Source organism: Oncorhynchus gorbuscha, linkage group LG04, assembly GCF_021184085.1.
Source record: "Oncorhynchus gorbuscha isolate QuinsamMale2020 ecotype Even-year linkage group LG04, OgorEven_v1.0, whole genome shotgun sequence".
In the NCBI taxonomy this organism is placed as follows: domain Eukaryota; kingdom Metazoa; phylum Chordata; class Actinopteri; order Salmoniformes; family Salmonidae; genus Oncorhynchus; species Oncorhynchus gorbuscha.
The window spans coordinates 85537674-85563874 of record NC_060176.1 but is presented as its reverse complement, the minus strand read 5'-3'; the positions used below and the strand labels follow the sequence as shown (position 1 = coordinate 85563874).

The 26201-nt window shown below is 41.3% G+C and overlaps 1 protein-coding gene and 1 long non-coding RNA gene across 5 annotated transcripts in view; both read left to right on the top strand.

Moving 5' to 3' along the window:
• The window catches only part of LOC124034739 (mitogen-activated protein kinase 1), a 102472-nt gene extending 83602 nt beyond the window's left edge, over window positions 1-18870 (top strand). The window contains exons 5-8 of the mRNA XM_046348247.1: window positions 11552-11666; window positions 12188-12429; window positions 16923-17052; window positions 18509-18870. Of these exons, the coding sequence (XP_046204203.1) occupies window positions 11552-11666; window positions 12188-12429; window positions 16923-17039 (474 nt within the window). The 3' untranslated portion in view covers window positions 17040-17052; window positions 18509-18870. The remainder of the gene's footprint in view (window positions 1-11551; window positions 11667-12187; window positions 12430-16922; window positions 17053-18508) is intronic.
• Window positions 18871-19730: 860 nt separating this feature from the next.
• On the top strand, window positions 19731-25826 carry LOC124034738. Of its 4 annotated transcripts, XR_006838633.1 has the most exons (4): window positions 19731-20481; window positions 20859-21730; window positions 21783-22062; window positions 22171-25826. It is a non-coding gene; the product is annotated as an uncharacterized LOC124034738 (long non-coding RNA). The 4 variants fall into 4 exon arrangements; XR_006838632.1 differs by having other exon boundaries at window positions 19731-20297; window positions 20859-22062; XR_006838630.1 differs by having other exon boundaries at window positions 20859-22062.
• Window positions 25827-26201: the final 375 nt, after the last annotated feature.

The following is a 26201-nucleotide window of genomic DNA, read 5'->3' as shown; positions in this document are numbered from 1 at the left end:
GTCTACAATACTACACTTCAACAACCCATATTAGTCTACAATACTACACTTCAACAACCCATATTAATCTACAATACACCACTACAACAACTCATATTAGTCTACAATACACCACTACAACAACCCATATTAGTCTACATTACACCACTACAACAACCCATATTAGTCTACATTACACCACTACAACAACCCATATTAGTCTACAATACACCACTACACTACAACAGCCCATATTAGTCTACAATACACCACTACACTACAACAACCCATATTAGTCTACAATACACCACTACAACAACCCATATTAGTCTACAATACACCACTACACTACAACAGCCCATATTAGTCTACAATACACCACTACACTATAACAACCCATATTAGTCTACAATACACCACTACAACAACCCATATTAGTCTACATTACACCACTACACTACAACAACCCATATTAGTCTACAATACTACACTTCAACAACCCATATTAGTCTACAATACTACACTTCAACAACCCATATTAATCTACAATACACCACTACAACAACCCATATTAGTCTACAATACACCACTACAACAACCCATATTAGTCTACATTACACCACTACAACAACCCATATTAGTCTACAATACACCACTACACTACAACAGCCCATATTAGTCTACAATACACCACTACACTACAACAGCCCATATTAGTCTACAATACTACACTTCAACAACCCATATTAGTCTACATTACACCACTACACTACAACATATTAGTCTACAATACACCACTACACTACAACATATTAGTCTACAATACACCACTACACTACAACATATTAGTCTACATTACACCACTACACTACAACAACCCATATTAGTCTACAATACTACACTTCAACAACCCATATTAGTCTACAATACTACACTTCAACAACCCATATTAGTCTACAATACACCACTACAACAACCCATATTAGTCTACAATACTACACTTCAACAACCCATATTAGTCTACATTACACCACTACACTACAACATATTAGTCTACAATACACCACTACACTACAACATATTAGTCTACATTACACCACTACACTACAACAACCCATATTAGTCTACAATACACCACTACAACAACCTATATTAGTCTACAATACACCACTACAACAACCCATATTAGTCTACAATACACCACTACACTACAACATATTAGTCTACAATACACCACTACACTACAACATATTAGTCTACATTACACCACTACACTACAACAACCCATATTAGTCTACAATACACCACTACAACAACCCATATTAGTCTACAATACACCACTACAACAACACATATTAGTCTACAATACTACACTACAACAACCCATATTAGTCTACAATACTACACTACAACAACCCATATTAGTCTACAATACTACACTTCAACAACCCATATTAGTCTACATTACACCACTACACTACAACAGCCCATATTAGTCTACAATACTACACTTCAACAACCCATATTAGTCTACAATACTACACTTCAACAACCCATATTAGTCTACAATACACCACTACAACAACCCATATTAGTCTACAATACTACACTTCAACAACCCATATTAGTCTACAATACACCACTACAACAACCCATATTAGTCTACAATACTACACTTCAACAACCCATATTAGTCTACATTACACCACTACACTACAACATATTAGTCTACAATACACCACTACACTACAACATATTAGTCTACAATACACCACTACACTACAACATATTAGTCTACATTACACCACTACACTACAACAACCCATATTAGTCTACAATACTACACTTCAACAACCCATATTAGTCTACAATACTACACTTCAACAACCCATATTAGTCTACAATACACCACTACAACAACCCATATTAGTCTACAATACTACACTTCAACAACCCATATTAGTCTACATTACACCACTACACTACAACATATTAGTCTACAATACACCACTACACTACAACATATTAGTCTACATTACACCACTACACTACAACAACCCATATTAGTCTACAATACACCACTACAACAACCCATATTAGTCTACAATACTACACTTCAACAACCCATATTAGTCTACAATACACCACTACAACAACCCATATTAGTCTACAATACTACACTTCAACAACCCATATTAGTCTACATTACACCACTACACTACAACATATTAGTCTACAATACACCACTACACTACAACATATTAGTCTACAATACACCACTACACTACAACATATTAGTCTACATTACACCACTACACTACAACAACCCATATTAGTCTACAATACTACACTTCAACAACCCATATTAGTCTACAATACTACACTTCAACAACCCATATTAGTCTACAATACACCACTACAACAACCCATATTAGTCTACAATACTACACTTCAACAACCCATATTAGTCTACATTACACCACTACACTACAACATATTAGTCTACAATACACCACTACACTACAACATATTAGTCTACATTACACCACTACACTACAACAACCCATATTAGTCTACATTACACCACTACACTACAACATATTAGTCTACAATACACCACTACACTACAACATATTAGTCTACATTACACCACTACACTACAACAGCCCATATTAGTCTACAATACTACACTTCAACAACCCATATTAGTCTACAATACTACACTTCAACAACCCATATTAGTCTACAATACACCACTACAACAACCCATATTAGTCTACAATACTACACTTCAACAACCCATATTAGTCTACAATACACCACTACAACAACCCATATTAGTCTACAATACTACACTTCAACAACCCATATTAGTCTACATTACACCACTACACTACAACATATTAGTCTACAATACACCACTACACTACAACATATTAGTCTACAATACACCACTACACTACAACATATTAGTCTACATTACACCACTACACTACAACAACCCATATTAGTCTACAATACTACACTTCAACAACCCATATTAGTCTACAATACTACACTTCAACAACCCATATTAGTCTACAATACACCACTACAACAACCCATATTAGTCTACAATACTACACTTCAACAACCCATATTAGTCTACATTACACCACTACACTACAACATATTAGTCTACAATACACCACTACACTACAACATATTAGTCTACATTACACCACTACACTACAACAACCCATATTAGTCTACATTACACCACTACACTACAACATATTAGTCTACAATACACCACTACACTACAACATATTAGTCTACATTACACCACTACACTACAACAACCCATATTAGTCTACAATACACCACTACAACAACCCATATTAGTCTACAATACACCACTACAACAACCCATATTAGTCTACAATACACCACTACACTACAACATATTAGTCTACAATACACCACTACACTACAACATATTAGTCTACATTACACCACTACACTACAACAACCCATATTAGTCTACAATACACCACTACAACAACCCATATTAGTCTACAATACACCACTACAACAACACATATTAGTCTACAATACTACACTACAACAACCCATATTAGTCTACAATACTACACTACAACAACCCATATTAGTCTACATTACACCACTACACTACAACAGCCCATATTAGTCTACAATACTACACTTCAACAACCCATATTAGTCTACAATACTACACTTCAACAACCCATATTAGTCTACAATACACCACTACAACAACCCATATTAGTCTACAATACTACACTTCAACAACCCATATTAGTCTACAATACACCACTACAACAACCCATATTAGTCTACAATACTACACTTCAACAACCCATATTAGTCTACATTACACCACTACACTACAACATATTAGTCTACAATACACCACTACACTACAACATATTAGTCTACAATACACCACTACACTACAACATATTAGTCTACATTACACCACTACACTACAACAACCCATATTAGTCTACAATACACCACTATAACAGCACATATTAGTCTACATTACACCACTATAACAACACATATTAGTCTACAATACACCACTACAACAACACATATTAGTCTACAATACACCACTACAACAACACATATTAGTCTACAATACACCACTACAACAACACATATTAGTCTACAATACACCACTACAACAACCCATATTAGTCTACAATACACCACTACAACAACCCATATTAGTCTACATTACACCACTACAACAACCCATATTAGTCTACATTACACCACTACAACAACCCATATTAGTCTACATTACACCACTACACTACAACAACCCATATTAGTCTACAATACTACACTTCAACAACCCATATTAGTCTACAATACTACACTTCAACAACCCATATTAATCTACAATACACCACTACAACAACTCATATTAGTCTACAATACACCACTACAACAACCCATATTAGTCTACATTACACCACTACAACAACCCATATTAGTCTACATTACACCACTACAACAACCCATATTAGTCTACAATACACCACTACACTACAACAGCCCATATTAGTCTACAATACTACACTTCAACAACCCATATTAGTCTACAATACTACACTTCAACAACCCATATTAGTCTACAATACACCACTACAACAACCCATATTAGTCTACAATACTACACTTCAACAACCCATATTAGTCTACATTACACCACTACACTACAACATATTAGTCTACAATACACCACTACACTACAACATATTAGTCTACAATACACCACTACACTACAACATATTAGTCTACATTACACCACTACACTACAACAACCCATATTAGTCTACAATACACCACTACAACAACCCATATTAGTCTACAATACACCACTACAACAACCCATATTAGTCTACAATACACCACTACACTACAACATATTAGTCTACAATACACCACTACACTACAACATATTAGTCTACATTACACCACTACACTACAACAACCCATATTAGTCTACAATACACCACTACAACAACCCATATTAGTCTACAATACACCACTACAACAACCCATATTAGTCTACATTACACCACTACAACAACCCATATTAGTCTACATTACACCACTACAACAACCCATATTAGTCTACATTACACCACTACACTACAACAACCCATATTAGTCTACAATACTACACTTCAACAACCCATATTAGTCTACAATACTACACTTCAACAACCCATATTAATCTACAATACACCACTACAACAACTCATATTAGTCTACAATACACCACTACAACAACCCATATTAGTCTACATTACACCACTACAACAACCCATATTAGTCTACATTACACCACTACAACAACCCATATTAGTCTACAATACACCACTACACTACAAACCCATATTAGTCTACAATACACCACTAGTCTACAATACTACATCAACAACCCATATTAGTCTACAATACTACACTTCAACAACCCATATTAGTCTACAATACACACCAACAACCCATATTAGTCATTACACCACCACACTACAACATTAGTCTACAATACACACTACACTACAACATATTAGTCTACATTACACCACTACACTACAACAACCCATATTAGTCTACAATACACCACTACAACAACCCATATTAGTCTACAATACACCACTACACTACAACAACCCATATTAGTCTACAATACACCACTATAACAACCCATATTAGTCTACAATACACCACTACACTACAACAGCCCATATTAGTCTACAATACACCACTACACTATAACAACCCATATTAGTCTACAATACACCACTACAACAACCCATATTAGTCTACATTACACCACTACACTACAACAACCCATATTAGTCTACAATACTACACTTCAACAACCCATATTAGTCTACAATACTACACTTCAACAACCCATATTAATCTACAATACACCACTACAACAACCCATATTAGTCTACAATACACCACTACAACAACCCATATTAGTCTACATTACACCACTACAACAACCCATATTAGTCTACAATACACCACTACACTACAACAGCCCATATTAGTCTACAATACACCACTACACTACAACAGCCCATATTAGTCTACAATACTACACTTCAACAACCCATATTAGTCTACATTACACCACTACACTACAACATATTAGTCTACAATACACCACTACACTACAACATATTAGTCTACAATACACCACTACACTACAACATATTAGTCTACATTACACCACTACACTACAACAACCCATATTAGTCTACAATACTACACTTCAACAACCCATATTAGTCTACAATACTACACTTCAACAACCCATATTAGTCTACAATACACCACTACAACAACCCATATTAGTCTACAATACTACACTTCAACAACCCATATTAGTCTACATTACACCACTACACTACAACATATTAGTCTACAATACACCACTACACTACAACATATTAGTCTACATTACACCACTACACTACAACAACCCATATTAGTCTACAATACACCACTACAACAACCCATATTAGTCTACAATACACCACTACAACAACCCATATTAGTCTACAATACACCACTACACTACAACATATTAGTCTACAATACACCACTACACTACAACATATTAGTCTACATTACACCACTACACTACAACAACCCATATTAGTCTACAATACACCACTACAACAACCCATATTAGTCTACAATACACCACTACAACAACACATATTAGTCTACAATACTACACTACAACAACCCATATTAGTCTACAATACTACACTACAACAACCCATATTAGTCTACAATACTACACTTCAACAACCCATATTAGTCTACATTACACCACTACACTACAACAGCCCATATTAGTCTACAATACTACACTTCAACAACCCATATTAGTCTACAATACTACACTTCAACAACCCATATTAGTCTACAATACACCACTACAACAACCCATATTAGTCTACAATACTACACTTCAACAACCCATATTAGTCTACAATACACCACTACAACAACCCATATTAGTCTACAATACTACACTTCAACAACCCATATTAGTCTACATTACACCACTACACTACAACATATTAGTCTACAATACACCACTACACTACAACATATTAGTCTACAATACACCACTACACTACAACATATTAGTCTACATTAACCACTACACTACAACAACCCATATTAGTCTACAATACACCACTATAACAGCACATATTAGTCTACATTACACCACTATAACAACACATATTAGTCTACAATACACCACTACAACAACACATATTAGTCTACAATACACCACTACAACAACACATATTAGTCTACAATACACCACTACAACAACACATATTAGTCTACAATACACCACTACAACAACCCATATTAGTCTACAATACACCACTACAACAACCCATATTAGTCTACATTACACCACTACAACAACCCATATTAGTCTACATTACACCACTACAACAACCCATATTAGTCTACATTACACCACTACAACAACCCATATTAGTCTACATTACACCACTACAACAACCCATATTAGTCTACATTACACCACTACACTACAACAACCCATATTAGTCTACAATACTACACTTCAACAACCCATATTAGTCTACAATACTACACTTCAACAACTCATATTAATCTACAATACACCACTACAACAACTCATATTAGTCTACAATACACCACTACAACAACCCATATTAGTCTACATTACACCACTACAACAACCCATATTAGTCTACATTACACCACTACAACAACCCATATTAGTCTACAATACACCACTACACTACAACAGCCCATATTAGTCTACAATACTACACTTCAACAACCCATATTAGTCTACAATACTACACTTCAACAACCCATATTAGTCTACAATACACCACTACAACAACCCATATTAGTCTACAATACTACACTTCAACAACCCATATTAGTCTACATTACACCACTACACTACAACATATTAGTCTACAATACACCACTACACTACAACATATTAGTCTACAATACACCACTACACTACAACATATTAGTCTACATTACACCACTACACTACAACAACCCATATTAGTCTACAATACACCACTACAACAACCCATATTAGTCTACAATACACCACTACAACAACCCATATTAGTCTACAATACACCACTACAACAACCCATATTAGTCTACAATACACCACTACAACAACCCATATTAGTCTACAATACACCACTACAACAACCCATATTAGTCTACAATACACCACTACACTACAACATATTAGTCTACAATACACCACTACACTACAACATATTAGTCTACATTACACCACTACACTACAACAACCCATATTAGTCTACATTACACCACTACACTACAACAACCCATATTAGTCTACAATACACCACTACAACAACCCATATTAGTCTACAATACACCACTACACTACAACATTAGTCTACATTACACCACTACACTACAACAACCCATATTAGTCTACAATACACCACTACAACAACCCATATTAGTCTACAATACACCACTACAACAACCCATATTAGTCTACAATACACCACTACACTACAACAACCCATATTAGTCTACAATACACCACTACAACAACACATATTAGTCTACAATACACCACTACAACAACACATATTAGTCTACAATACACCACTACACTACAACAACCCATATTAGTCTACAATACACCACTACAACAACCCATATTAGTCTACAATACACCACTACACTACAACAACCCATATTAGTCTACAATACACCACTACACTACAACAAGTCTAAAAAGTATTACTGATAGAGGTTCCTATATGTATCTACTGTATTACTGCTAGAGGTTCCTATCTGCTGTATTAATGCTAGAGGTTACTATATGTATCTACTGTATTAATGCTAGAGGTTACTATATGTATCTGCTGTATTAATGCTTGAGGTTACTATATATATCTACTGTATTAATGCTAGAGGTTACTATATGCTGTATTAATGCTAGAGATTACTATATGCTGTATTAATGCTAGAGGTTACTATATGCTGTATTAATGCTAGAGGTTACTATATGCTGTATTAATGCTAGAGGTTACTATATGCTGTATTAATGCTAGAGGTTACTATATGCTGTATTAATGCTAGAGGTTACTATATGCTGTATTAATGCTAGAGGTTACTATCTACTGTATTAATGCTAGAGGTTCCTATATGCTGTATATGCTGTATTAATGCTAGAGGTTCCTATATGTATCTACTGTATTAATACTAGAGGTTACTATATGTATCTACTGTATTAATGCTAGAGGTTACTATATATATCTACTGTATTAATACTAGAGGTTACTATATGTATCTACTGTATTAATGCTAGAGGTTACTATATATATCTACTGTATTAATACTAGAGGTTACTATATGTATCTACTGTATTAATGCTAGAGGTTACTATATCTATCTACTGTATTAATGCTAGAGGTTACTATATGTATCTACTGTATTAATGGTAGAGGTTACTATATGTATCTGCTGTATTAATGCTAGAGGTTACTATATGCTGTATTAATGCTAGAGGTTCCTATATGCTGTATTAATGCTAGAGGTTACTATATGTATCTGCTGTATTAATGCTAGAGGTTCCTATATGTATCTGCTGTATTAATGCTAGAGGTTACTATATGCTGTGTTAATGCTAGAGGTTACTATATATATCTACTGTATTAATACTAGAGGTTACTATATGTATCTACTGTATTAATGCTAGAGGTTACTATATGTATCTACTGTATTAATGCTAGAGGTTCCTATATGTATCTGCTGTATTAATGCTAGAGGTTACTATATGCTGTATTAATGCTAGAGGTTACTATCTGCTGTATTAATGCTAGAGGTTACTATCTGCTGTATTAATGCTAGAGGTTACTATATATATCTACTGTATTAATGCTAGAGGTTACTATATATATCTACTGTATTAATGCTAGAGGTTACTATATGCTGTGTTAATGCTAGAGGTTACTATATGCTGTGTTAATGCTAGAGGTTACTATATATATCTACTGTATTAATGCTAGAGGTTCCTATATGCTGTATTAATGCTAGAGGTTACTATATGCTGTATTAATGCTAGAGGTTACTATATATATCTACTGTATTAATGCTAGAGGTTACTATATGCTGTATTAATGCTAGAGGTTACTATATGCTGTATTAATGCTAGAGGTTACTATATGCTGTATTAATGCTAGAGGTTACTATATGCTGTATTAATGCTAGAGGTTACTATATATATCTACTGTATTAATGCTAGAGGTTACTATATGCTGTATTAATGCTAGAGGTTACTATATGCTGTATTAATGCTAGAGGTTACTATATATATCTACTGTATTAATACTAGAGGTTCCTATATGTATCTGCTGTATTAATGCTAGAGGTTCCTATATGCTGTATTAATGCTAGAGGTTCCTATATGCTGTGTTAATGCTAGAGGTTCCTATATGCTGTGTTAATGCTAGAGGTTCCTATATGCTGTGTTAATGCTAGAGGTTCCTATATGCTGTGTTAATGCTAGAGGTTCCTATATGCTGTGTTAATGCTAGAGGTTCCTATATGCTGTGTTAATGCTAGAGGTTCCTATCTGCTGTATTAATGCTAGAGGTTCCTATATGCTGTGTTAATGCTAGAGGTTCCTATATGCTGTGTTAATGCTAGAGGTTCCTATATGCTGTGTTAATGCTAGAGGTTCCTATATGCTGTGTTAATGCTAGAGGTTCCTATATGCTGTGTTAATGCTAGAGGTTCCTATATGCTGTGTTAATGCTAGAGGTTCCTATATGCTGTGTTAATGCTAGAGGTTCCTATATGCTGTGTTAATGCTAGAGGTTCCTATATGCTGTGTTAATGCTAGAGGTTCCTATATGCTGTGTTAATGCTAGAGGTTCCTATATGCTGTGTTAATGCTAGAGGTTCCTATATGCTGTGTTAATGCTAGAGGTTCCTATATGCTGTGTTAATGCTAGAGGTTCCTATATGCTGTGTTAATGCTAGAGGTTCCTATATGCTGTGTTAATGCTAGAGGTTCCTATATGCTGTGTTAATGCTAGAGGTTCCTATATGCTGTGTTTAATGCTAGAGGTTCCTATATGCTGTGTTAATGCTAGAGGTTCCTATATGCTGTGTTAATGCTAGAGGTTCCTATATGCTGTGTTAATGCTAGAGGTTCCTATATGCTGTGTTAATGCTAGAGGTTCCTATATGCTGTGTTAATGCTAGAGGTTCCTATATGCTGTGTTAATGCTAGAGGTTCCTATATGCTGTGTTAATGCTAGAGGTTCCTATATGCTGTGTTAATGCTAGAGGTTCCTATATGCTGTGTTAATGCTAGAGGTTCCTATATGCTGTGTTAATGCTAGAGGTTCCTATCTGCTGTGTTAATGCTAGAGGTTCCTGTCTGCTGTGTTAATGCTAGCCTCTCCTCTCTCAGGGTTACACCAAGTCGATTGATATCTGGTCTGTGGGCTGCATCCTGGCTGAGATGCTCTCCAATAGACCCATCTTCCCCGGGAAGCACTACCTGGACCAGCTGAACCACATACTGGGTACACACACACACACACACACACACACACACACACACACACACACACACACACACACACACACACACACACACACACACACACACACACACACACACACACACACACACACACACACACACACACACACAGCTCAACCACATACTGGGTACACACGCACGCGCGCACGCACGCACGTCTCCCTCTAGCTGTTGAGCTGACCCCTGGTGTCATGTCTCCCTCTAGCTGTTGAGCTGACCCCTGGTGTCATGTCTCCCTCTAGCTGTTGAGCTGACCCCTGGTGTCATGTCTCCCTCTAGCTGTTGAGCTGACCCCTGGTGTCATGTCTCCCTCTAGCTGTTGAGCTGACCCCTGGTGTCATGTCTCCCTCTAGCTGTTGAGCTGACCCCTGGTGTCATGTCTCCCTCTAGCTGTTGAGCTGACCCCTGGTGTCATGTCTCCCTCTAGCTGTTGAGCTGACCCCTGGTGTCATGTCTCCCTCTAGCTGTTGAGCTGACCCCTGGTGTCATGTCTCCCTCCAGGTATCCTAGGGTCTCCTTCACAGGAGGATCTGAACTGCATCATTAACATCAAGGCCAGGAACTACCTGCTGTCTCTCCCGCTGCGCTGCAAGGTCCCCTGGAACCGCCTTTTCCCCAACGCTGACCCCAAAGCTCTGGACCTGCTGGACAAGATGTTGACCTTTAACCCCCACAAGAGGATCGAGGTAGAGGAGGCTCTGGCTCACCCTTACCTGGAGCAGTACTACGATCCTACAGATGAGGTAATGACCCCTGACCCTAGCTCACCCTGACCTGGAGTAGTACTACGGCCCTGCAGTTGAGGTAATGAACCCTGACCCCTGACTCACTCTTACCTGGAGCAGTACTACGGCCCTACAGATGAGGTAATGACCCCTGACCCTGATTCACTCTTACCTGGAGCAGTACTACGGCCCTACAGATGAGGTAATGACCCCTGACCCTGACTCACTCTTACCTGGAGCAGTACTACGTTCCTACAGATGAGGTCATGACCCCTGACCCTAGCTCACCCTGACCTGGAGTAGTACTACGACCCTGCAGTTGAGGTAATGAACCCTGACCCCTGACCCTGACTCACTCTTACCTGGAATAGTATTACAACCCTACAGATGAGGTAATGACCCCTGACCCTGACTCACTCTTACCTGGAATAGTATTACAACCCTACAGATGAGGTAATGAACCCTGACCCTGACTTACTCTACGGCCCTACAGATGAGGTAATGACCCTGCCTCACTCTTACCTGGAGTAGTACTACGACCCTACAGATGAGGTAATGACCCCTGACCCTGACTCACTCTTACCTGGAGCACTACTACGGCCCTACAGATGAGGTAATGACCCCTGACCCTGACTCACTCTTACCTGGAGCAGTGCTACGGCCCTACAGATGAGGTAATGAACCCTGACCCTGACCCTGACTCACTCTTACCTGGAGTAGTACTACGGCCCTACAGATGAGGTAATGACCCCTGACCCTGACTCACTCTTACCTGGAGCAGTACTACGTTCCTACAGATGAGGTAATGAACCCTGACCCCTGACCCTGACTCACTCTTACCTGGAGCACTACTACGGCCCTACAGTTGAGGTAATGACCCCTGACCCCGACTCACTCTTACCTGGAGCAGTACTACGGCCCTACAGAAGAGGTAATGAACCCTGACCCTGACTTACTCTACGGCCCTACAGAAGAGGTAATGACCCCTGACCCTGACTTACTCTACGGCCCTACAGAAGATGTAATGAACCCTGGGGTTAAAGTTCTGTCACTGCAATGGATTTCCATCATATGGATGAGTAAAACTAATATATACAGTGCATTCGGAAAGTAGTTAGACCCCTTGACTTTTTCCACATTTTGTTACATTACAGCCTTATCCTTATTCTAACATTGATTAAATTGTTCCCCCCTAGTCAATCTACACACAATATCCCATAATGACAAAGCAAAAAAAGGTTTTTACATAAGTATTCAGACCCTTTACTGAGTACTTTGTTGAAACACCTTTGGCAGCGATTACAGCCTGGAGTCTTCTTGGGTATGATGCTACAAGCTTGGCACACCTGTATTTGGGGATTTTCTCCCATTTCCTGCAGATCCTCTCAAGCTCTGTCAGGTTGGATGGGGAGCGTTGCTGCAGAGCTATTTTCAGGTCTCTCCAGAGATGTTCGATCGGGTTCAAGTCCGGGCTCTGGCTGGGCCACTCAAGGACATTCAGAGACTTGTCCCGAAGCCACTTCTGCATTGTCTTGGCTGTGTGCTTAGGGTCGTTGTCCTGTTGGAAGGTGAACCTTCGCAGTCTGAGGTCCTGAATACTCTAGAGAAGGTTTTCTTCAAGGATCTCTCTGTACTTATATCCGTTCATCTTTCCCTCAATCCTAACTGGTCTCCCAGTCCCTACCGCTGAAAAATATCCCCACAGCATGATGCTGCCACCATCATGCTTCACCGTAGGGATGGTGCCAGGTTTCCTCCAGAAGTGGCACTTGGCATTCAAGCCGACGAGTTCAATCTTGGTTTCATCAGACCAGAGAATCTTGTCGGTGCCTTTTGGCAAACTCCAAGCGGGGTGTCAGGTGCCTTTTATTGAGGAGTGGCTTCCTTCTGGCCACTTTACCATAAAGGCCTGATTGGAAGTGCTGCGGAGATGGTTGTCCTTTTGGAAGGTTCTCCCATCTCCACAGAGGAACTGTAGAGCTCTTTCAGAGTGACCATTGGCTTCTTAGTCATCTCCCTGACCAAGACCCTTCTCCCCCGATTTCTCAGTTTGGCCGGGCAGCCAGCTCTAGGAAGAGTCTTGGTGGTTCTAAACTTCTTCTATTTAAACATTTTTTCTTAGGGACCTTCAATGCTGCAGACATTTTTTGGTACCCTTCCCCAGATCTGTGCCTCGACACCATCCTGTCTCTGAGCTCTACGGTCAATTCCTTCGACATCATGGCTTGGTTTTTGCTCTGACATGCACTGTCAACTGTGGGACCTCATATAGACAGGTGTGTGCCTTTCCAAATCATGTCCAATCAATGGAATTTACCACAGGTGGTCTCCAAGTTGTAGAAACATCTCAGGGATTTTTAATGGAAACCTGATGAACCTGAGCTCAATTTTGAGTCTCATAGCAAAGGGTTTGAATACTTTTGTAAATAATGTATTTCTGTTGTTTTTTAATACATTTGCAAAACTTTCTAACAACCTGTTTTCACTTTGTCATGGTGGGTTGTGTGTAGATTGCTGATGCAAACATTTTAGAATAAGGCTGTAACGTAACAAAATGTGGAAAAAGTCAAGGGGTCTGAATACTTTCCGAATGCAGGTGAAATTATTATTTTGGATTATAAAACATCTACAACTAGATAGAAAGTGTATAAATTATAATGGGCCAATGTTTATATATATATATATAACACACACACACACACACACACACACACACACACACACACACACACACACACACACACACACACACACACACACACACACACACACACACACACACACACACACAGTGGGGCAAAAAAGTATTTAGTCAGCCACCAATTGTGCAAGTTCTCCCACTTAAAAAGATGAGAGGCCTGTAATTTTAATCATAGGCACACTTCAACTAAGACGAACAAGAAAATCACATTGTAGGATTTTTAATTAATTTATTTGCAAATTATGGTGGAAAATAAGTATTAATAAGTACAACCATGAAGCATAGGGGTGGCAGCATCATGTTGTGGGGGTGCTTTGCTGCAGGAAGGACTGGTGCACTTCACAAAATAGATCACATCATGAGGAAAGAAAATTCTGTGGATAAATTGAAGCAACATCTCAAGACATCAGTCAGGAAGTTAAGGCTTAGTCGCAAATGGTCTTCCAAATACACAATATACCCCAAGCATACTTCCAAAGTTGTGTTAGAATGGCTTAAATGTCTTTAATTGTATCGATTATTTACGTTAAAAAATACCTAAAGTTGTATTAGGAAAGTTGTTTGAAATGTTTGGACAGAAATTACAGGTAATTTATGAGATATTTTGAAGTCATGTTGCGCGAGTTGGAACCAATGTTTTTCTGGATCAACTGGACATTTGGGAGATATAACGACGGAATTAATCGAACAAAGGACCATTTGTGATGTTTATGGGACATATTGGAGTGCCAACAACAGAAGCTCTTCAAAGGTAAGGCATGAATTATATCTATTTCTGACTTTTGTGTCGCGCCTGGCGGGTTGAAATATGATTGTCTGTGTTTGTTTGCTGGGGTGCTGTTGTCAGATAAACCCAAGGGTTGCTTCGCCGTAAAGCCTTTATCAAATCTGATACGTTGGCTGGATTAACAACAAGTGTAGCTTGTGTGATTTCATGAAAGCGTAATATTTATAGTAATTTCATTTGAATTTGGCGCTCTGACATTTCACCGGACAAAGTCAAGGTATTGGAGTGGCCATCACAAAGCACTGAACTCAGTCCTTTAGAAAATGTGTGGGCAGAACTGAAAAAGCGTGTGCGAGCAAAGAGGCCTTACAAACCTGACTCAGTTACACCAGCTCTGTCAGGAGGGATGGGCCAAAATTACCCCAACGTATTGTGGGAAGCTTGTGGAAGGCTACCTGAAACTTTTGACCCAAGTTCAACAATTTAAAGGCAATGCTACCAAGTACTAATTGAGTGTATGTAAACTTCTGACCCACTGGGAATGTGATGAAAGAAATAAAAGCTGAAATAAATCATTCTCTCTACTATTATTCTGACATTTCACATTCTTAAAATAAAGTGGTGATCCTAACTGACCTAAGACATCTTTACTATGATTAAATGCCAGGAATTGTGATAAACTGAGTTTAAATGTATTTGGCGAAGGTGCCGTTAAAATAATTTAAAATGGATGGTATAAAGTACAGTATCTACATATGAGATGAGTAATGTAGGGTATGTAAACATTATATAAAGTGGCAATTGTCAGAAATTGTGAAACTGAGTTTAAATGTATTTGGCTGAGGTGTATGTAAACCTCCGACTTCAACTGTGTGTGTGTGTGTGTGTGTGTGTGTGTGTGTGTGTGTGTGTGTGTGTGTGTGTGTGTGTGTGTGTGTGTGTGTGTGTGTGTGTGTGTGTGTGTGTGTGTGTGTGTGTGTGTGTGTGTGTGTGTGTGTGTGTACCACCCTACAGAGATAATAAACCCGGACCCTAGTTTAGACTCTAACCTCCTGTCTCTCTCTCTCTCTCTCTCTCTGTTAGCCTGTAGCCGAGGCTCCTTTCAAGTTTGACATGGAGCTGGATGATCTCCCCAAAGAGACCCTGAAGGAGCTGATCTTTGAAGAGACGGCTCGCTTCAACACAGTCTGCAGGTCCTAACCTATAGAACCAGGTACAAACAGCAGACAGGGCCTTATGAGGTTCTGCCCAAGTATGGTGAATAATAGGGGGTCATTTTGGACTGCCTTTGTTGACGGTGCTCTGGATAGCTCCCTCTCTCAAACAGCTCTCTCTCTCAGCTCTCTCTCTCTAGCAGCTCTCTCTCTCAGCTCTCTCTCTCAGCTCTCTCTCTCTCTAGCAGCTCTCTCTCTAGCAGCTCTCTCTCTCAGCTCTCTCTCTCTCTAGCAGCTCTCTCTCGAACAGCTCTCTCTCTCAGCTCTCTCTCTCTTGGCTCTCTCTCTAGCAGCTCTCTCTCTAGCAGCTCTCTCTCTAGCAGCTCTCTCTCTGGCAGCTCTCTCTCTGGCAGCTCTCTCTCTGGCAGCTCTCTCTCTGGCAGCTCTCTCTCTGGCAGCTCTCTCTCTGGCAGCTCTCTCTCTCTAGCAGCTCTCTCTCTCTAGCAGCTCTCTCTCTCTAGCAGCTCTCTCTCTCTAACAGCTCTCTCTCTAACAGCTCTCTCTCTAGCAGCTCTCTCTCTCTCAGCTCTCTCTCTCAGCTCTCTCTCTCTCAGCTCTCTCTCTCTCAGCTCTCTCTCTCTCAGCTCTCTCTCTCTCAGCTCTCTCTCTCTAGCAGCTCTCTCTCTCTAGCAGCTCTCTCAATCGAACAGCTCTTTAACAGCTTTCTCGATCGAACAGCTCTTTAACAGCTCTCTCTCGATCGAACAGCTCTTTAACAGCTCTCTCTCGATCGAACAGCTCTTTAACAGCTCTCTCTCGATCGAACAGCTCTTTAACAGCTCTCTCTCGATCGAACAGCTCTCTCTCGATCGAACAGCTCTCTCTCGATCGAACAGCTCTCTCTCGATCGAACAGCTCTCTCTCGATCGAACAGCTCTCTCTCGATCGAACAGCTCTCTCTCGATCGAACAGCTCTCTCTCGATCTAACAGCTCTCTCTCGATCGAACAGCTCTCTAACAGATCGAACAGCTCTCTCTCGATCGAACAGCTCTTTAACAGCTCTCTCTCGATCGAACAGCTCTTTAACAGCTCTCTCTCTCTCTCTCTCTCTTTAACAGCTCTCTCTTTAACAGCTCTCTCTCTCTCTCTCTCTCTCTCTCTCTCTCTCTCTCTTTAACAGCTCTCTCTCTTTAACAGCTCTCTCTCTCTCTCTCTCTCTCTCTTTAACAGCTCTCTCTTTAACAGCTCTCTCTCTCTCTCTCTCTCTCTCTCTTTAACAGCTCTCTCTCTCTCTCTCTCTCTCTCTTTAACAGCTCTCTCTCTCTCTCTCTCTCTCTCTTTAACAGCTCTCTCTCTCTTTCTTTAACTCTCTCTCTCTCTCTCTCTCTCTTGCTCTCTCTTTAACAGCTCTCTCTCTCGCTCTCTCGCTCTCTCAGCTCGCTCTCTCTCGCTCTCAGCTCGCTCTCTCTCTCTCTCTCCCTCTCTCTTTAACAGCTCTCTCTCTCTCTCCACAGATCAGACTCTGGACTCTCCTCGTTGTGTGCTCTGGTTCCTCCTGTCTTCAGCCTGTATACTCCCCCCGCCTTCCTCATTCAGACCACCATGCTCAGGAACGGGTTTCAGGAATCAATCTGTCCTTTCTCCTTCTATCCCTCCCCTCTCTCCCTACGGGGTGAGGAGGGTCACATGTTGGCTTATTGTTTATTATCCCCCCACCCACTCCTCACTGCCTACGGGGGACTATTGGAAAGCACTATGTAGGGAATAGGGCTCTGGGCTATAGTAGTGCACTATATAGGGAATAGGGCTCTGGTCTATAGTAGTGCACTATATAGGGAATAGGGCTCTGGTCTATAGTAGTACACTATATAGGGAATAGGGCCCTGGTCTATAGTAGTACACTATATAGGGAATAGGGCTCTGGTCTATAGTAGTACCACTATATTGGGAATAGGGCTCTGTCTAAAGTAGTGCACTATATAGGGAATAGGGCCCTGGTCTAAAGTAGTGCACTATATAGGTAACATGACTCTCGTCCATAGTAGTACCACTATATTGGGAATAGGGCCCTGGTCTATAGTCGTACACTATATAGGGAATAGGGCCCTGGTCTATAGTAGTACACTATATAGGGAATAGGGCCCTGGTCTATAGTAGTACCACTATATAGGGAATAGGGCTCTGGTCTATAGTAGTACCACTATATAGGGAATAGGGCCCTGGTCTATAGTAGTACACTATATAGGGAATAGGGCTCTGGTCTATAGTAGTACCACTATATAGGGAATAGGGCTCTGGTCTATAGTAGTACCACTATATTGGGAATAGGGCCCTGGTCTATAGTAGTACACTATATAGGGAATAGGGCTCTGGTCTATAGTAGTGCACTATGTAGGGAATAGGGCTCTGGTCTATAGTAGTACACTATATAGGTAACATGACTCTAGTCTATAGTAGTACACTATATAGGGAATAGGGCCCTGGTCTATAGTAGTACCACTATATAGGGAATAGGGCCCTGGTCTATAGTAGTACCACTATATAGGGAATAGGGCTCTGGTCTATAGTAGTACCACTATATAGGGAATAGGGCCCTGGTCTATAGTAGTACACTATATAGGGAATAGGGCTCTGGTCTATAGTAGTACCACTATATAGGGAATAGGGCTCTGGTCTATAGTAGTACCACTATATAGGGAATAGGGCTCTGGTCTATAGTAGTACCACTATATAGGGAATAGGGCTCTGGTCTATAGTAGTACCACTATATAGGGAATAGGGCCCTGGTCTATAGTAGTACACTATATAGGGAATAGGGCTCTGGTCTATAGTAGTGCACTATGTAGGGAATAGTGTGCCATATGGGACACCTCCGGCGACTCCTGTTCAAATCATTATCATTGTAATTCCTGCTCAGCGTTGGTAGACGGTCGTCTGTCTGTTTGAGAAGCTTTACATTGCCAAATAATTTTTGTACAGCTTCTTTTCTAACTATCTGAAGCCGAGCTATGATCAGGGAATTCATAGGTGATATCACTCTACCAAGAAAGACCCCGCATTAATGAGAACAACTTATTTATGCAATGACATAATGCTCTCTGTACCTGGACAGACACAGGACAGGTTGTTGACATAATGCTCTCTGTACCTGGACAGACACAGGACAGGTTGTTGACATAATGCTCTCTGTACCTGGACAGACACAGGACAGGTTGTTGACATAATGCTCTCTGTACCTGGACAGACACAGGACAGGTTGTTGACATAATGCTCTCTGTACCTGGACAGACAGACACAGGACAGGTTGTTGACATAATGCTCTCTGTACCTGGACAGACACAGGACAGGTTGTTGACATAATGCTCTCTGTACCTGGACAGACAGACACAGGACAGGTTGTTGACATAATGCTCTCTGTACCTGGACAGACACAGGACAGGTTGTTGACATAATGCTCTCTGTACCTGGACAGACAGACACAGGACAGGTTGTTGACATAATGCTCTCTGTACCTGGACAGACACAGGACAGGTTGTTGACATAATGCTCTCTGTACCTGGACAGACAGACACAGGACAGGTTGTTGACATAATGCTCTCTGTACCTGGACAGACACAGGACAGGTTGTTGACATAATGCTCTCTGTACCTGGACAGACAGACACAGGACAGGTTGTTGACATAATGACTCTCTGTACCTGGACAGACACAGGACAGGTTGTTGACATAATGCTCTCTGTACCTGGACAGACACAGGACAGGTTGTTGACATAATGCTCTCTGTACCTGGACAGACAGACAGACACAGGACAGGTTGTTGACATAATGTTCTCTGTACCTGGACAGACAGACAGACACAGGACAGGTTGTTGACATAATGCTCTCTGTACCTGGACAGACACAGGACAGGTTGTTGACATAATGCTCTCTGTACCTGGACAGACACAGGACAGGTTGTTGACATAATGCTCTCTGTACCTGGACAGACAGACACAGGACAGGTTGTTGACATAATGCTCTCTGTACCTGGACAGACACAGGACAGGTTGTTGACATAATGCTCTCTGTACCTGGACAGACACAGGACAGGTTGTTGACATAATGCTCTCTGTACCTGGACAGACACAGGACAGGTTGTTGACATAATGCTCTCTGTACCTGGACAGACAGACAGACACAGGACAGGTTGTTGACATAATGTTCTCTGTACCTGGACAGACAGACACAGGACAGGTTGTTGACATAATGCTCTCTGTACCTGGACAGACACAGGACAGGTTGTTGACATAATGCTCTCTGTACCTGGACAGACACAGGACAGGTTGTTGACATAATGCTCTCTGTACCTGGACAGACACAGGACAGGTTGTTGACATAATGCTCTCTGTACCTGGACAGACACAGGACAGGTTGTTGACATAATGCTCTCTGTACCTGGACAGACAGACACAGGACAGGTTGTTGACATAATGCTCTCTGTACCTGGACAGACACAGGACAGGTTGTTGACATAATGCTCTCTGTACCTGGACAGACACAGGACAGGTTGTTGACATAATGCTCTCTGTACCTGGACAGACACAGGACAGGTTGTTGACATAATGCTCTCTGTACCTGGACGGACACAGGACAGGTTGTTGACATAATGCTCTCTGTACCTGGACAGACAGACAGACAGACACAGGACAGGTTGTTGACATAATGCTCTCTGTACCTGGACAGACAGACACAGGACAGGTTGTTGACATAATGCTCTCTGTACCTGGACAGACGGACAGACACAGGACAGGTTGTTGACATAATGCTCTCTGTACCTGGACAGACGGACACAGGACAGGTTGTTGACATAATGCTCTCTGTACCTGGACAGACAGACACAGGACAGGTTGTTGACATAATGCTCTCTGTACCTGGACAGACACAGGACAGGTTGTTGACATAATGCTCTCTGTACCTGGACAGACAGGCACAGGACAGGTTGTTGACATAATGCTCTCTGTACCTGGACAGACAGACACAGGACAGGTTGTTGACATAATGCTCTCTGTACCTGGACAGACACAGGACAGGTTGTTGACATAATGCTCTCTGTACCTGGACAGACAGACACAGGACAGGTTGTTGACATAATGCTCTCTGAACCTGGACAGACAGACAGACAGACAGACACAGGACAGGTTGTTGACATAATGCTCTCTGTACCTGGACAGACACAGGACAGGTTGTTGACATAATGCTCTCTGTACCTGGACAGACAGACACAGGACAGGTTGTTGACATAATGCTCTCTGTACCTGGACAGACAGACACAGGACAGGTTGTTGACATAATGCTCTCTGAACCTGGACAGACAGACAGACAGACACAGGACAGGTTGTTGACATAATGCTCTCTGTACCTGGACAGACACAGGACAGGTTGTTGACATAATGCTCTCTGTACCTGGACAGACAGACACAGGACAGGTTGTTGACATAATGCTCTCTGTACCTGGACAGACACAGGACAGGTTGTTGACATAATGCTCTCTGTACCTGGACAGACAGACACAGGACAGGTTGTTGACATAATGCTCTCTGAACCTGGACAGACAGACACAGGACAGGTTGTTGACATAATGCTCTCTGTACCTGGACAGACACAGGACAGGTTGTTGACATAATGCTCTCTGTACCTGGACAGACACAGGACAGGTTGTTGACATAATGCTCTCTGTACCTGGACAGACAGACACAGGACAGGTTGTTGACATAATGCTCTCTGAACCTGGACAGACAGACAGACACAGAGAGATGATTCTGAAAGTAACTCATGTGTTGTCGAAGTAACTGTAATAATAGAACCCAATTTGAAAAAGTAACATGTTGCTTTACTCTGTTACTCATAAAAGTAATCTGATTACGTAACGTGTTACTTTTGTAACACTGGTTAGGAATCTCCCTCCCTCCCAGATAGAATACGTAGGTCCTCCACTTCCTCCTCTTGAGGAAGAGCAGACGGACCAGACCAACGGACAGTATCAACCTGGCCTGTGGAGCAGGGTCTTCACTGTTAAATGATGATCGGTGGTTAGGGAGAAATGCCTCCTCTCCTCCCTCTGGTGAATCTCTTTCTGGGTCTTTGGCCTTGTGACAGTAAGACTGTATCCTTTTGACTGTTAAACACTCTGTCTACATATTGATAATGTCTGGTTGGCTGGGCCCTGTTTCTGCTCCTCCCCCTAACCCCTGGTCCCTGTTTCTGCTCCTCCCCCTAACCCCTGGGCCCTGTTTCTGCTCCTCCCCCTAACCCCTGGGCCCTGTTTCTGCTCCTCCCCCTAACCCCTGGTCCCTGTTTCTGCTCCTCCCCCTAACCCCTGGGCCCTGTTTCTGCTCCTCCCCCTAACCCCTGGGCCCTGTTTCAGCTCCTCCCACTAACCCCTGGGCCCTGTTTCTGCTCCTCCCCCTAACCCCCTGGGCCCTGTTTCAGCTCCTCCCCCTAACCCCCTGGGCCCTGTTTCAGCTCCTCCCCCAGTTACGTTATGTTGTTGAACGATGCAGATAGACTACAGCTGATGTTATTCTGTGTACTAGATGCGTTCTACATCATACTGCTCCTTTATGTGTATGACCTCTGCCCCCGGGTACACTGAAATTTGTTCGTTTTGGGGGGGAGTTTTCCTTTATCTCTTTGGTATTTGTTTCATTAGTTCATTGTTGTTCATAGCTGACAAGCAAAACATTTTGGGACTACAATGAACTGAAACAAATACCAAAATATATTTTGGGGGTGTAGTTTAACTAATCAGATCAAGGCACTTAACATGGTGCTTGTGCAGTAATATGCTAATTATATGCAGATCAGTGGATCCCAATCAGGTGGCAGCACACCTTCACAAATTTAAATATCTCGGAGAGCACACCCCCTTTTTATTTTTACCAAGTTAATAAACGTATAATTTCTTGATCTTAAATAAGATTCCCCATTTAAAGCAACAAAAAAAACATAGGCTATGTATATTAAAAATACTGTTTATAATTATATATATATATTACGTACCTTCAAGTGTAAAACGATGTATACTGACAAACCTACAGAGGCATGAGTCAGATGACATAATATGTACATTATCGTACCATATTTCTACATTCAGTCCACTGGAGCCGTTTCAATAGTGTGGATGTTTCTAGTGTGGTGGTTTATGTATGCAAGTTCCCCTTTAACACGGTATCACCCGTTGGATCTGTGAGAGACTGTAACAGCATTATAAATGAGTCCCGTCTGATGCTCCCTCCTTCCCCGAACTAGAAGAACAAAACACAAGGATTAATAACGGAGGCATTATCAGTGACAAGATGTCTGCATCTCTCTAGATCTATACGCTAGCTTCTCTTTGACACCATCGCAGCGGTCATAGTTCACTTCTCGTCAGCATTTCATGTCTTAGTGTCTTCGTTCCTATTTGCTTCAGCTTTCCCTGTTTCACATAACATTTATCACCCTTATTTAAGTTCCATACACAACCAATGCAAGGGAAGCTGGCTAGTTGTTAGTAGCTTGAGCTCCTTCATCAGTATTTGAGATGCTCAGAGAGAACATTCTCCATGTCTGCTGCCATTTCACTGGCCATAGTATCTAAGTGGCCAAACATCTATATAGATCTCTGCTCCAGTAACTGGCTGTGGTTTCATATCTCTGCTCCAGTAACTGTCTGTGGTTTCATACCTCTGCTCCAGTAACTGGCTGTGGTTTCATACCTCTGCTCCAGTAACTGGCTGTGGTTTCATACCTCTGCTCCAGTAACTGGCTGTGGTTTCATACCTCTGCTCCAGTAACTGGCTGTGGTTTCATACCTCTGCTCCAGTAACTGGCTGTGGTTTCATACCTCTGCTCCAGTAACTGTCTGTGGTTTCATACCTCTGCTCCAGTAACTGGCTGTGGTTTCATGCGACACCTATCAGACTTCATACCAAGTCTAATGCCAAGTCTAGAGCTCCCAGCTCATTGGTTGAGATGCTCAAAGAGAACATTCTCCATGTAGTGCAGGTCCACCCCTTTGATTGCACTTGCTTTTTCTATATAACGTTACAATGCCTTCTATATAATGTTACAATACTTTCTATATAATGTTAAAATGCCATCAACAACGTTAAAATGCCTTCTATATAACGTTACAATGCCATAATGGGACATAGTGTCTACTGGCTCAATATCTCCACACAGAGAGCCAGCTAGGTGGATGACATTACAATGCCATGGGACCTGCTGCACAGCATTACAGAGCCTTAACCCATCTACAGAAGGCAGCAGCTGTTAGAGCCACTGGCCACAACCCCCCGCTGATCCATCTGTCCATCAATCTATCTATCCAAAAGTATGTGGACACCCTTTCAAATTAGTGGGTTCTATTTCAACCACACCCTTTGCTGACAGGTGTAAAATAAAATCGAGCACACGGCCATGCAATCTGTCCATAGACAGACATTGGCAGTAGAATGGAGAGCTCAGTGACCTTAAACCTGTCACCGTCATAGGAAGCCACCTTTCCAACAAGTCAGTTTGTCAAATTTATGCCCTGCTAGAGCTGCCCCCAGTCATCTGTAAGTGCTGTTATTGTGAAATGGAAACATCTAGGAGCAGCAACGGCTTAGCCGCGAAGTGGTAGGCAACACCAGCTCACAGAACCGGACCGCCAAGTGCTGAAACGCATAAAGATCATCTGTCCCCGTTTGCAACACTCACTACCGAGTTCCAAACTGCCTCTGGAAGCAACACTTACTACCGAGTTCCAAACTGCCTCTGGAAGCAATACTCACTACCGAGTTCCAAACTGCCTCTGGAAGCAATACTCACTACCGAGTTCCAAACTGCCTCTGGAAGCAACACTCACTACCGAGTTCCAAACTGCCTCTGGAAGCAACACTTACTACCGAGTTCCAAACTGCCTCTGGAAGCAACGTCAGCACAAGAACTGTTCATCTGGAGCTTCATGAATTGGGTTTCCATGTCCGAGCAGCCGCACACAAGCCTAAGATCACCATGTGTAATAACGGCTGGAGGGGTGTAAAGCTCGCCGCCATTTGAATCTGGAGCAGTGGAAATGCATTTTCTTGGGTGATGAATCATGCTTCACCATCCGGCAGTCCGACGGACTAAAACCTGACTGGCCGGCACAGAGCCCTGACCTCAACCCCATCGAACACCTTTGGGATGAATTGGAAGGCCGACT